The 12960-nt window shown below is 38.2% G+C and overlaps 1 protein-coding gene across 1 annotated transcript in view; it reads left to right on the top strand.

The window, feature by feature from the left end:
- Positions 1-12626, top strand: part of ATP2C1 (ATPase secretory pathway Ca2+ transporting 1) — a 179290-nt gene extending 166664 nt beyond the window's left edge. The window contains exons 20-27 of the mRNA XM_049871118.1: positions 2460-2510; positions 3399-3565; positions 4882-4950; positions 5553-5669; positions 6495-6642; positions 7824-7919; positions 9115-9256; positions 10672-12626. Coding sequence (XP_049727075.1) covers positions 2460-2510; positions 3399-3565; positions 4882-4950; positions 5553-5669; positions 6495-6642; positions 7824-7919; positions 9115-9256; positions 10672-10802 — 921 coding nt within the window. The 3' untranslated portion in view covers positions 10803-12626. The remainder of the gene's footprint in view (positions 1-2459; positions 2511-3398; positions 3566-4881; positions 4951-5552; positions 5670-6494; positions 6643-7823; positions 7920-9114; positions 9257-10671) is intronic.
- The last annotated feature ends 334 nt before the right edge of the window (positions 12627-12960 follow it).

The following is a 12960-nucleotide window of genomic DNA, read 5'->3' as shown; positions in this document are numbered from 1 at the left end:
GACATTCACTGAGAGAGAGATGGGAAGTCATTGGACGATTTTGAGCGGAGGAGAGGTGTGATCTCACTTTTTACAGTGTCGCTCTAGCTACTATATTGAAAATAGATTGTAGGAGGCAAGGGCAGAGATAAGAAAAGTTCAGAGGTATTGGCCCAGAGTGTTGACAATGGCTATGGTGTAAGGTATTTGAATTGTGGATATGTGTGAAGGTAGAGCCAACAGGATTTGCTGTCACTGCTTGTGGTATGTGATAGAAAAGGAGCAATCAAGGATGGCCCGCAAAATTTGAAGTCTGAGTAGCTGCAAGCATGTAGTTGCCATTAACAGAGGGCAGGAAGGAGCACGGTTTTCTGGAATTAATAGGGGTTCATTTGGGATATGTTTAAATTTGATATGAGACATCCAGGAGGAAATGTGGCGGAGGTAGGTGGTTTGGTTTCATTGGTCTAGATTTCAGGAGAAATGTCTAGGCTGGAGATCTAAATGTATATAAATGTTATCCAAAGCCATGAGACTGGATGTGATCACTTAGGGAGAGACAGTATGGTGTAAGACCTTGTATAGTGAAGAGTCTAAGAACTGAGCCTGGTGTACTCCAACATTTAGACTTCTGAGAGGTCAGGAGGAGCCTGCACAAAAGGAGCAGCTGAAAGTGAGGAGGAAGACCAGGAGCATGTAGGGAGGTCATGGAAGCCAAGGGAAGAAGGTGCTTCAGGAGGAGGGAGTGACCAACTCTGTCAGTGCTGAGGAGAGATCAGGTCAGATAAGGAAAGACCCTGGGCCTTAGCAGTGGGGGGCAGGTGGGGGGAGCTTTGGTAATCCAATCTTGAAGAATGGTTTCAGTGCAGTGGTAGGGGTAATGTCCTGATTAGGATGGATTCAGGAGAGGATAGGACAAACCCAAAACCCAGTGCAAGAGACAGCAAATAAAAGCAACTCCTTAGAGGAGTTTTGGTATAAAGGGAAAAGGAAAATTGGGTTGTTGGCTAAAGTGAAGGTTTTTTCCCCCAAAGTTGGAAGCAATAACAGCATGCTTGTATACTGACGGTAAAGACACAGCAGTGAGAAACATTTTTTGATACAGAAGAGGGGAAAATTTTAGGAGCAATTGTCTTTAATAGGTAAGAAGGTGGAATATATAATTTTGACTGGCACATATTCAGAAACCCTGGTGGCATCGTGATGAAGAGCTATGGCTGCTAACCAAAAAGTTGGCAGTTTGAATCCACCGGCTGCTCCTTGGAAACCCTGTGGGGCAGTTCTACTCTGTCCTATAGGGTCACCATGAGTTGGAATCGGCTCAACGACAACGGGTTTTTTTTTAAGAGCCTATTCAGTTCACCTGTAGTAGTAAAAGGAAAGAAGGGTATAGATACAAGGATATAGATACTGGATGGTGGGAACTTGTGGAAACTCCCTTCTGATTCTGTTTTCTCTGAAGTAGGAAACAAAGTTGTCAGCTGAGAATGAGGTTAGAGAGGGGGTAGACTGGTGGTATGAGGGGAGAAGGCAAATATGAACTCCCCTCTGGGGGTGTGGGAAAGAGAATGATGTATTACGTGGATAATGAAATCACCATGACTTGCATGTCTTGTTGGAGAGAGTGACAGTGAGGCAGAAGTTGAAATCTTGGCACAGTGAGGGAAGTAGCCAGGGGAGCAGCGGATGCCTGCAGTTAGTGGGAAGGACAGTCTGATGTGACGTTCAAAACTGGGGTCTTATGGAAGAGGGAGAGAAGATGGAGGGAGGACACCTTCCCCGCCTCCAGGCCCTCCTGGTGGTACTATTTGAGAGCATAGTGTTTCATGAGAGGGAAAATGAGGTTCGAGCAAGGAGGTGAAAAAGAGTCAAGGTGCAAGGGGATATTGTTGATGGCTGACATTAGAGCACAGTGAAAGGGTTTTCAGGAGACCAGGAAATGGGGCCAGAAAAGAGGACCAAATATAGGGCTTAAAGAGAGAAAATCATATATGCAATTTGGAGATACAGTGGAGGAGAGGCTACTGAATTAACCTGAGTAAAAGGAAATAGATACTTGGCACTGTAAGGAACGGCTGTGTGGACATTGAGAAGCAGCTGTTCCTTATCGCCCCTGAAGACAGAACAAAGGGAAAAGGACATTTAAGTTGTACACGAGTGTCATGAGGAAACAGATGCCCGAGAATTTTTGCTTTCTCTGTCTCTGAATCAGTTCAGAATAAGACTGTTGTGTCTTCACAGTTTAAATATAATGGAATAAATTGGATGCCTTGTTTAGATTATTTTTTTCCTGTGGTACCTTTGGTAAAATGAGATGGCTGTAACGAGTGTATTAAGAAGTATATGGTATATTGCTTAAGCTTGATCTGTAGCTAAATTAAACACAGTTTAAGTGAAAAATCAGAGTTACTTATGGGTGCCTCAGTCATTCTGATATTTCGTAACATTAAAGATTTTTAATGTGTTCTGTATTTTAACAGGTTGCAGTATTTTACAGAGCTAGTCCAAGACACAAGATGAAAATTATTAAGGTGGGCATCTAAGAATCAGATCATTTTTTCTCTACATATAAAATGCCTCTTCTTGTCTTCCGTTACTAGGAGTATTGATGAAGTATTAAAACTGCAAGTATCTTGAAGCAAAACAGATGATTTTTTAAAGCTTAAAATAGTAACACTAAAAGAATGTCGTTGGCATAGGAACACGTAAAAGAAAACTTCAGTGAAATATCTGCAAATATAGCCTCCTTAAAAAAGTTGAACAGTGTAGAGGTATATTCTGACAGGGACCCATAGCCAGATCATCCCAGTGTGAACAGCAGCAGGCAGTTAGAAACTGAATACAGCAACAACAGTAAGAAAATTCTGTGAGAAAGTAAACAATATTTAAAAGGGTATGGCTGTTTATATTAGCCAAATATATACAAATCAATTGTCAGCATCCACTAGTTAGTAACTGGACTTAATCAAAATAGCCTACCATTATAATTCAGGGTTTCTCAACCGTGGCACTTTTGTCTGGATAATTCTTTGTTGTGGGGGATTGCCCTTTTCATTGTAGGATGTGTAGTAGCATCCCTGGCCCCTACCCACTAGCTTCCAGTAGCATCCCCCGAGTTGAGACAGTCTAAGATGTCTCCAGATATTACCACACATGTAATACCCCCAGTTGAAAACCACTGGTGTATGACTGGATCCGATTTTAGACATACAGTTCTCACAGATGAGGATACTAAAAGCAACCTTTTCTAAACTATCTTATTAAGACCTCCATGTATTAAGTTTATTGAAAAATTGTTGGTCTGTATTATTTCTAATCTTAATTATGTGAAGAAAATAATTGGCAGAGGATTTGTCTGTCCCTTTATCTGCTTGGAAGTGACCTTTTTATCAGAACCCGTCTCCTCCTTCCTGCCGCAGTCTCTGCAGAAGAACGGGTCGGTCGTAGCCATGACGGGAGATGGAGTAAATGACGCCGTTGCGCTGAAGGCCGCAGACATTGGAGTTGCAATGGGCCAGAGCGGCACAGATGTTTGCAAAGAGGCAGCAGACATGATCCTGGTGGATGACGATTTCCAAACCATAATGTAAGTTTTCTTCCCATGAGTCTTCCCCCTTCCTTCTCGTACCCGATCCCCAGGCAATTCGACTGGAAAAGCATAAGCAGAATTTAAGCATTGTGTAAACTAAACCATTTTGCTAGATTAATGTTATTTTATGACCCAGTGTATAGTTCTGGAGAAAATGATTTGTGTGGAATGGAGAGGGCATCATGCACAGTAAGGCCGTACATTCAAGAAATATTTATTGAGTACCAGTTAGACGTCACATTTTTCTGGGTACTAGTACAGCAGTTAAACCCTTATTCTAGTTAAATTCAGGCTGTCAGAAACATGGATGTGCATGGCTTTACAAATATTAAAAATTGTCAAGTTCACATTCGTATCTGTTTCCTTTTGTCCGTAATCCTTCATGTTGCCCTGGTTTCATGAATTTATTGAACTGAAATTTCTTGGAACTCATGTCCGTTTCAGCCAGTTTCTGCCTGATTAAAGTCTCCAGTGTAATACCTGGTGGTATGAATTTCACGGTGTTCAGGCGGGGGTCACCTGAATCTCATTTCCTTTTGATGATCACCTGTTGGATGACTCGAGTCTTACTCTGTTCCATCGTACATGCTAGTTAATGCCCTAGGCTGCTGTATTATCTCACTGTGACCTTAAGTACAGACAGCATGTGGGAGCTCAGGATTCCCAGGTATTTGCCCAGCCCTTGAAGGGTATAACCCGTTTTCTTTCAATTTTTAGAATTATATATACAGATCTCGGAAGAAAAGGGAAGTTGTTTAATAGATTCTTTTTCCTAGATTCAGTCAAATGAATGAGAGAATTTATATGAATCTTTGTAAACCATATTCTTTGTGTCATTTCCCTGCATATTTATCTAATTGTGTACAGGAAGAATAACTTAAATTCCATAGTTCTTAAGTATTTCATTTGCCATTTAATTCCTGACATACATTAATTTTATTCCTCACCATGCATCTTGTACCTCTAAGGAAAATGAAGCTAGAGGGATAAAGATCATCATTTTATTATTATAAACCAGGTACTTGTACAGAAAGACAGTGTGTGATTTTAATGTTGAAATACCTTTAAGAATAAAAATTTTTATATTATGTAATAAAATTAGTTCAACTAATGCTTAGAAGGCTGGACTTTCTTGCTAAAATAAATGCTCTGTATTTTTTTTTTCCTCATCTTAATTGTGTAGAGAAGATAATTCTTTTAGTGATACATGTATGAGGTGGTAGTTTATTTTCAAAATTAGCTCTATCGTATTTTAGTATAGGTATATCTTTATTTTTATGTGCTATTTCTCACCTCTTTGTTTTTAATTTCAGGTCAGCAATTGAAGAGGGTAAAGGGATATATAACAACATTAAAAACTTTGTTAGATTCCAGCTAAGCACGTAAGTTTGCAGAAATGTGTCATGACGGGTCTTCTAGACAAAGGATATTTCAAGTCTAATTCAAGCAGAATGCATAGAAGCTTTTGGGCTCTTTCTGAGGGTTGTTCATGTATAAGTTTTTCAAAATGAAAATTGTGTTCTGAAATTTAAAATGGCATGATAAGTAGATTCTCAATGAAATTGGATGTCAGTGTTACGAAAACCTTTGTGATTATTTAATAACTCATGAAATAACGAAGGAAAGGTAGTCAGATTTTAGTGTTCCCTCTTAGTATCTCTTTCCAAAAGTAGAAGGGCTTTTCTGTGGTCAGAAAACATTTACCAGAATATCTCTTCAACTGTTATGTAGCAATAGCTATTCGGAACTCAAGTTTAAAAACATTCCTCTGTATCTGTTGTCTGAATATCTTTTTAAAAAGCTTTGTTAAAACACTGTGTTGACTCTTCAGAATGTTCAGATAGAGGAAGCATAGGCCCCCACAACACAGACCTCCTTCCAAAGCCCGGCAGTGACGAGAGATTTCTAAGTGCTAAAATGTGGTACCAGATCATCAGGAGGAATTTACACTGCTGACCAGCTTCTAAATGACTTTTTTCCACAGGAGTATAGCAGCGTTAACTTTAATCTCATTGGCTACATTAATGAACTTCCCTAATCCTCTCAACGCCATGCAGATTTTGTGGATCAATATTATCATGGATGGACCTCCAGCTCAGAGGTAAGAGTGTTTTTTCCATGCATGAACTGGAAGGACAAGGAAAGCGTGATATCGTGATGATTCAGTTTTAAAGCTTCATTCATGGATGGCATCAGAATGCGTTGCAGCAACATGTTTGTTATAAATTATGTGATGTGCGTACATCAGTTATTCTTTTTGGGTACTCGTTCATTCAGATGGATCTGAATCTTTACTGTGTTAGATGCTCAGCCTTAGGCTGAGAACAGATCAGGGAATAGACAGTCACTGCCCTCAGGAAGTAAGCGTTTTATTTTTGAAAATGAAATGTCATGGAGCAGTTGCTGAGTTCAATGTTATTAGATTCTGTTGTCAATTTTAGACAAGTATTGAAGTATCTAAGGGCCTAACTATTTTATAATAACGGGCCATATATGTCACTTCCCAACATCAAAGGAATAGTTGAATGAGATATGTCATACATGTCATTGGCCATTGCAACAAGTCATCCTAGTCACAGCCTCCTCGCGTGGAAGGGACTTCAAAGCCTAGTTGGTAGGTCATTCATTTCAGGCCATATCTGAGGCAAGTAAACTTAAACGTAATATATGTAGATGGTATTAGAATTTTTTTTTTTTAAATTTGGCTAGCAAGCCCTAGAAAACTGCCAAATAAATAGGGTAAAAGAGAAAGACCAGTGACAAAATCAGTGGTTATTTTCGAGTATCCATAGCTAAGAATTTCTTTATGATTGAGCGTTTGGTTTCCATAAGAAAGCATTTAGGTTACTGGGTAGCTGAGGTTGAGAAGGTAACAAATCCAAACGATCAAACTTGAAACCAATTCACTTTTCTGTTTGCTCTTCAGCCTTGGAGTAGAGCCAGTGGATAAAGATGTCATTCGTAAACCTCCACGCAACTGGAAGGACAGCATTTTAACCAAAAACTTGATACTTAAAATACTTGTTTCATCAATCATCATTGTGTGTGGGACTTTGTTTGTCTTCTGGCGGGAGGTACGGTCACTGAACTGCATTACTAACATGCATCCTGTGTGATAGGATTCTTAAAGTTGTTTAGGGCGTTACACTGAAGGCTGGAAGGCTAGGAGAGCTCTTTGGGAAATATAATAGTAAAAATATTTTAAAATAGTTTGATTTTAATCTTTATGGGTTGGTGGACTTCCTGATTCATTTATTAGAATAATTTAAATATAGAGAGAAGAAGTATCAAAGTAGAAATTAAAATATGAAAATTTTGGAAGACTAAGTCAGGAAATCTGAGAAGGTCTTTAATACAACTATTTTTATTAAAAAAGAAAGTTGGCACATCTACCACGGCCTCCACCAGACTGAGTCCAGCTCAACTAGATGGTGCCCGGCTACCACCACTGATTCCTCCGACAGGGATCACAGTAGATGGTCCTGGACAGAGATGGAGAAAAATGTAGAACAAAATTCTAACTCAGAGAGAAAGATCAGACTTGCTGGCCTGACAGAGACTGGAGAAACCCTGAGAGTATGGCCCCCAGATACCCTTTCAGCTCAGTAATGAGGTCACTCCTAAGGTTCACCCTTCAGCCAAAGATTGAACAGGCCCAAGGAACAAAACAAGACTAAAGGGGCACACCAACCCTGGGGCAGGGACTGGAAGGCAGGAGGGAACAGGAAGGCTGGTAATAGGGAACCCAGGGTTGAGAAAGGAGAGTGTTAGTACAACAATGTGTGTACTAACTCATGAGGAAACTAGTTTGTTCTGTAAACCTTCATCTAAAGTACAATTAAAAAAAAAAGTTTAATAGCTAATATATAGTTCATGAGATGTTCACTTTTAATTGTCTAACCACAAAAACCCATTGCTGTGAAGCTGATTCTGACTCATGGCGACCCTATAGGACAGAGTAGAACTGCTCTGTAGGGTTCCCAGGAAGCGGTTGATGGATTCGAACTGCCGACCTTTTGGTTAGCAGCCATAGCTGTCAACCACTGTGACACGAGGGCTCCTTTAATTGTATAGACTAAGCTATTCATAGGTGTCTTATTTAAATGGCTTATAGGAAATTTGGTAGCTTTTATGTTTCATATCTTAGACTAAATCTTTTCATCTTAATGGGAAGAAAATAATTCACCTTTTAAAAGCATGAAGTATTTGTTCATTAAATTTAGTCCCTGAAAATTTGTCTTTTTCTCGTTGACAGCTACGAGACAATGTGATAACACCTCGAGACACAACGATGACCTTCACATGCTTTGTGTTTTTTGACATGTTCAATGCATTAAGTTCCAGATCCCAGGTATGTTAAGGTGGTCGGAGCTGATGAGCTCAGTTGGGTAGAGCACTCTACTAATAAGTAGTAGGCAAGGGTTATGGGGTTTTAGTCTTGCTCAGTGTTGTCACCACAGATTACAGCTTCATACACAGTCTTCCTACAAACATGTACTACTGGTCACAATGAGAATGGGTGTTGGGGAAAATCAGCCTTTCCTTTGACCAGAAGACCAAAGTAAATTCCAGCTGCTGGCACCCAGTCTTTTTCCTTTCTGTCCTTTTGTTAGCTATATATGATAAAAAAAAGGCTCCAGTTAATGTTACCTGAATGCACAGGACAAACCTCATGGGTTCTGTTAAGGTAATACTGGGTTTCATTTTAGAAGACAGTACTGTTAGAATTCCAAGAATAATTTTGTGCGTATTGATTTTTTTGCATTACTTTCGTCGGGTGTCACAAGCTTAGGGCATTTTAAATTTGCCTTCCTTTCTGTGAGGTATTTCAAGGTGTGACCACCACCTCTTCTTGTCTGCAGTGCTGTGGTAGAAGACAATGAGGTAGAAACTAGTGGTGTGTTTTTAGAGCATATCATCCCTGAAAAGTCCATCCCAGGCCGTATCATTCATTTCAATTTTAAGAGACTTTGGACATCCTTAACTGTATCTGTTACCATTTACCATGTTAGAGCTTTCCAAGTTCACTGCGTTGTCACTGGTTTTGACTCGTTTTTGAAGAAGCTGTAGTGTGTTTTTTGTTTAAAAAGGCAGTTTTACTTTTCAGGACACACATAGCTACTTCGTTCTTCAACAAAGCTTGTTAGGTTATCTACCTTATGAAGGGGTACAGGTGATTTAGCATAGTAACCATAGACCAATAAAACTTCTTAATGTTTTGGGATTCCAAAAATAGGATTTCTTTCTTCCTGTGGTCTTATATATATAGAAACACTTTGTTTTAAGAAAGCTTGTTCTTGATAGATGGAAGCTTCTTTAAAATTTACCCTTGTTCAGTCTGAATTATTAAAAAACAATAGTTAAAAGATTTTATGAAACTAATATTACAGAATTTGGTGACTACAAAAGTTTTTCTTTTTGGGGGGGCGCTAATTTACACATAGTGGTACTGTTTGAAGCTTATTAAAAAATTGTGGCAGTGAATGTAATAATAAAGAAGTTGCTTCTATGATCAAGGAGTAATGCACTCTCTGCTCTGCCTACAGACCAAGTCTGTGTTTGAGATTGGACTCTGCAGTAATAAAATGTTCTGCTATGCGGTTCTCGGGTCAATCATGGGACAGCTACTCGTTATTTACTTCCCTCCACTTCAGAAAGTTTTCCAGACCGAGAGCCTAAGTGTACTGGGTAAGTAAAACATTATCTTTATAACTGACATATTTTAGATGAATTCCCTTAAGTATTTTCTACATTTTCTCTAATAAATTTTTTTTTTTAAACAGTGAAATGTAAAAATGACTGACTTGAGAAAAGAATATGCTCTGTTTCTTCATTTGGGAAATTCAGGGAGTCACTCTTCCTAACTGTTGTTGTTGGTTGTACTTGAGTCAATTCTGACCCATGGCGACCCAAGGCGCCTTTGGGTAGTTTCGAACTGCCAATCTCTTAGCTAGTAGTTGAGTGCTTACTGGTTTGTGCCACCTGGGGACTGACTTTAGGGGTTTTCATTTTTTTTTTTTTATAGATTATCATTTGTTAAGAGACCCTATTGGTGATTCTGAAGGCTGGCAAATCGAAATCTGTTATAGAGTAATTGTAGTTTATAACTTTCTTTTATGTACTTTTCAGTCTCGTATGGAGATAAAACTAGATTTACCCATACTAAAAACAAACTTTTAAAATTCTAATTTTTGATAATTAAGCTAATATTTCACTGTATTACTTGCTAGTTTGCATACTCTAATTTTTATGAAATAACTGATCCTTTAAAAGCAGACAGTTGCAGCAACATTCTATGGGTGAAGTTAGGCATTATTAAAAAAAAAAATAGCATGTGTTAAATGTGTCAGGACGTGGTATATTCAAAACGAATCTTCATATGTAGGCGTGAGGAACGACGTAGTCCATGGTAATGCTACCGTTAGGTCTTGGGGTTTTAAGTTAATTTGGTGTATTTATGAAAATAAGTGTGATACAACTTCACTGTACGTTTAAGTTGATCTGGTTTAATTTCTGTATTTTAATTCCATATTCATATCCTTTCCTCTTTAAAAAGAAGTTTTAAGGACACAGCTGTAATTTTTTAAGCAGTAAAGAAAAATTGAGAGTGTGGGTATAATTGTCAAGGTGTGGTCTTTAAAAGACGAGCTCTTGTAGACTTTGAAATTGAACAAACAGATGCGAATTTCCAAGTAATCTTCAGATAAGCATTTTCAGTCAAATAGTTACCACTGCTTACAAAGTACCTTCTACAGGCTGTGTAATCTATTCCATAGAAAACTCCTCTTGCTTGTGTTACTGGTAAAGGCTAGCCACCTGAGGTCAGCCCACGGTTCAGGGAAAGTGGTCAGAGGATGGAGGTTCTATAGTTCTGGCTGCTGCTTTTTCTAGTGTGCGACTCTGGGGAAGTCACATAGTACCGTCGAGCCCTGCTTGGTCAGTTTTTAAACTGAGGATGATTGTGTTTAACCTTATGGAATGGTTGCGAAACAACAACAAAAAAAACATTTAAAAGCTGTGGTAAAATGCTAAGACAATGTAAGCTATTAAGCTTTATAGCCTGTTTCAAAGAATTTGTGAAACCTTCTTTTTCTCTCTCGCAGATCTGCTGTTTCTTTTGGGTCTCACGTCGTCAGTATGCATAGTGTCGGAAATTATAAAGAAGGTAGAAAGAAGCAGGGAGAAGATCCAGAAGCATGTTAGCTCACCATCATCGTCTTTTCTTGAAGTATGATGCATATTGCATTCTTTTATTTGCAAACTGGGAATTGCAGTCTGAGGATCACTTGGAAGGGCAAGTTCAAGAGGATAAATGAAGACCTGAGAACTTTTTAACTTTTCATTGACTAAAAATGAGCGTTAATGTTCAAGACTTGATTTGAGACTTTAAACCTGCTGGCAGACCCAAATGAAATTATGCAACTTTGATAACTTAACTCTTCATTTAAATTGGCTTTTGCGATTGAGTGGAACTTTATAAAGCATATGGGCAATTATTTAATTACCAAAAAAAAAAAAAGAAAACGAAGCCTAAACCACCTTCTGCACTTAAAGAGGTCTAACAGTACAGATACACTATCTATCTTAGATAGATATAAATATTTTTTTTTTATTTTTAAATATTGTACTATTTATGGTGGTGGGGCTTTCTTACTAATAAAAAAAATAAATTTTATCATTTCAAAGGCATTCTGTTTGGTTTAGAAGTTGAGTCCCAAGAGTGCCGTATTTCAGCTACTGTATTTTCTTTTTCCTGCAGTATCAGCAGCTCTGATACCTTGTGCTACCATTTTTGTATCTCACGTTTGTTGCACAGGATGTGACCACTGTCAGATCACTGTTCTTTTCTTTCTTTTTGTGATTGAAAAGCCTATACTGCAATTTGAAGTAAATGTTTGCTTTTCTTCTAAGTGTAAATGGTTGCTTTTCTTTTTTAGGCATGAGCCTTTGTTCTAGCAAAATTAATACAGGGCTGTCAAGTGGCATTCTAGTTGGGTAGCAGTGTCTGTAATTAACACTTAGTCATAGAATCAAAAACATTTAAAACTGGGCTGAATTTTATAACAAATTATATTACCGTGTCATGCCTCTTTTTGAGTTAAATATATATACTCTGTCAAACATCATTTTGTTATCCCCTAAATATAAATCCAAGTACCTCAGCTGCAGAATTGACTTTCATTATTTTTAATGTTTTCTGTGTGTTTTTACGCATATTTTTAGGAAGTATAGGCTGCTACACTTAAAGAATAAAAAAGCTGCGAACTCAGTTTGTGAATCAGCATCTGGGTAGAAGACTGTGTGCTGACCGTGTGCTTCACGTACCAGCAGGTTCTTTGGCCTACCCTGTAGCTGGCCGCAGCACACCGGGGTCTGTCCCTTCTACTTCCACCCTTTACCTCTGCCTTTGTGCTTCACTGGGCATGCTACAGAGGTGGACGGATTTGCTTTGTGTAACGCCATCAGTTTTTGCAGTGACTTGATGAGGTGTGAGTAACTTGTTTCAAAGGTATGGCACATTTGGGCCAGAAATTTAAAATCAGAAATCCATTCTCCTATTCTGTATTTCTCACTATAAACAGAAATGGGTCTTAAATTCTTACAGCTTTAATTCTTATCTAAGTTAGTAAGTTTTATATTTTAAAATAATTCTACATTTTTAAAACTGCCAAGGTAAAGCCACACACTTTAGTTTTTATCACCAATATTAAATTGCAAGTGTTGGCACTGGAATACTGTCCTTAATGATAGGGAAAAAGATGTATTCTTCGAGTACTTGTTACTGAAACAGTTGAGTTTAGCAGCTGAGATGTCTGCAATTTATTTCTCCTTTGCCCTTTAAGGCTGAATAGTCAAATGTACACTGTTCTTTTTCATTACTTCACAGGGAGGCCATTTTGCAATCAACTTTATCTTTAGTGATTTGGTATTTCATACCTCAATTTTGTAATGATTTTTCTTCTCTGTTACAAAGACTTGAAGTATGTACTACACGCACGTTCATCTTTCGCCTTGCATTTTAGGCTCAGAGTATGAAATAAACGTGCCTATCCTTGCATTTGGTTTTTGGACTATAAAAAATAAGATTATTTAAATGAATAACCTCCCATGGGGCTGTTAGCATTAATAATTATCCATAGGGATGCTGAAGATAGATACAGAAATTAGGGAATATTCATAGTATACAGAATGTGTGCTTGAAAAAGAAGTGAAATGTACATTATAGATCTGATACATCCAGATTTGAATTTTCCATTGATTGTATGGTCTCCAAATTAGCATGGGTCATTTAAATGTACTAATATGTAAGTTTTGTATTTTTACACCATTTTTTAGACCAGGGGCTTGCTGCCTGTTGCCCTTGAGTTGCCTTCAATTGACGGTGACCCCGT

The sequence above is a fragment of the Elephas maximus genome, chromosome 27, assembly GCF_024166365.1.
Source record: "Elephas maximus indicus isolate mEleMax1 chromosome 27, mEleMax1 primary haplotype, whole genome shotgun sequence".
NCBI classification, from domain to species: domain Eukaryota; kingdom Metazoa; phylum Chordata; class Mammalia; order Proboscidea; family Elephantidae; genus Elephas; species Elephas maximus.
This window is presented reverse-complemented; position numbering and strand designations above follow the sequence as displayed.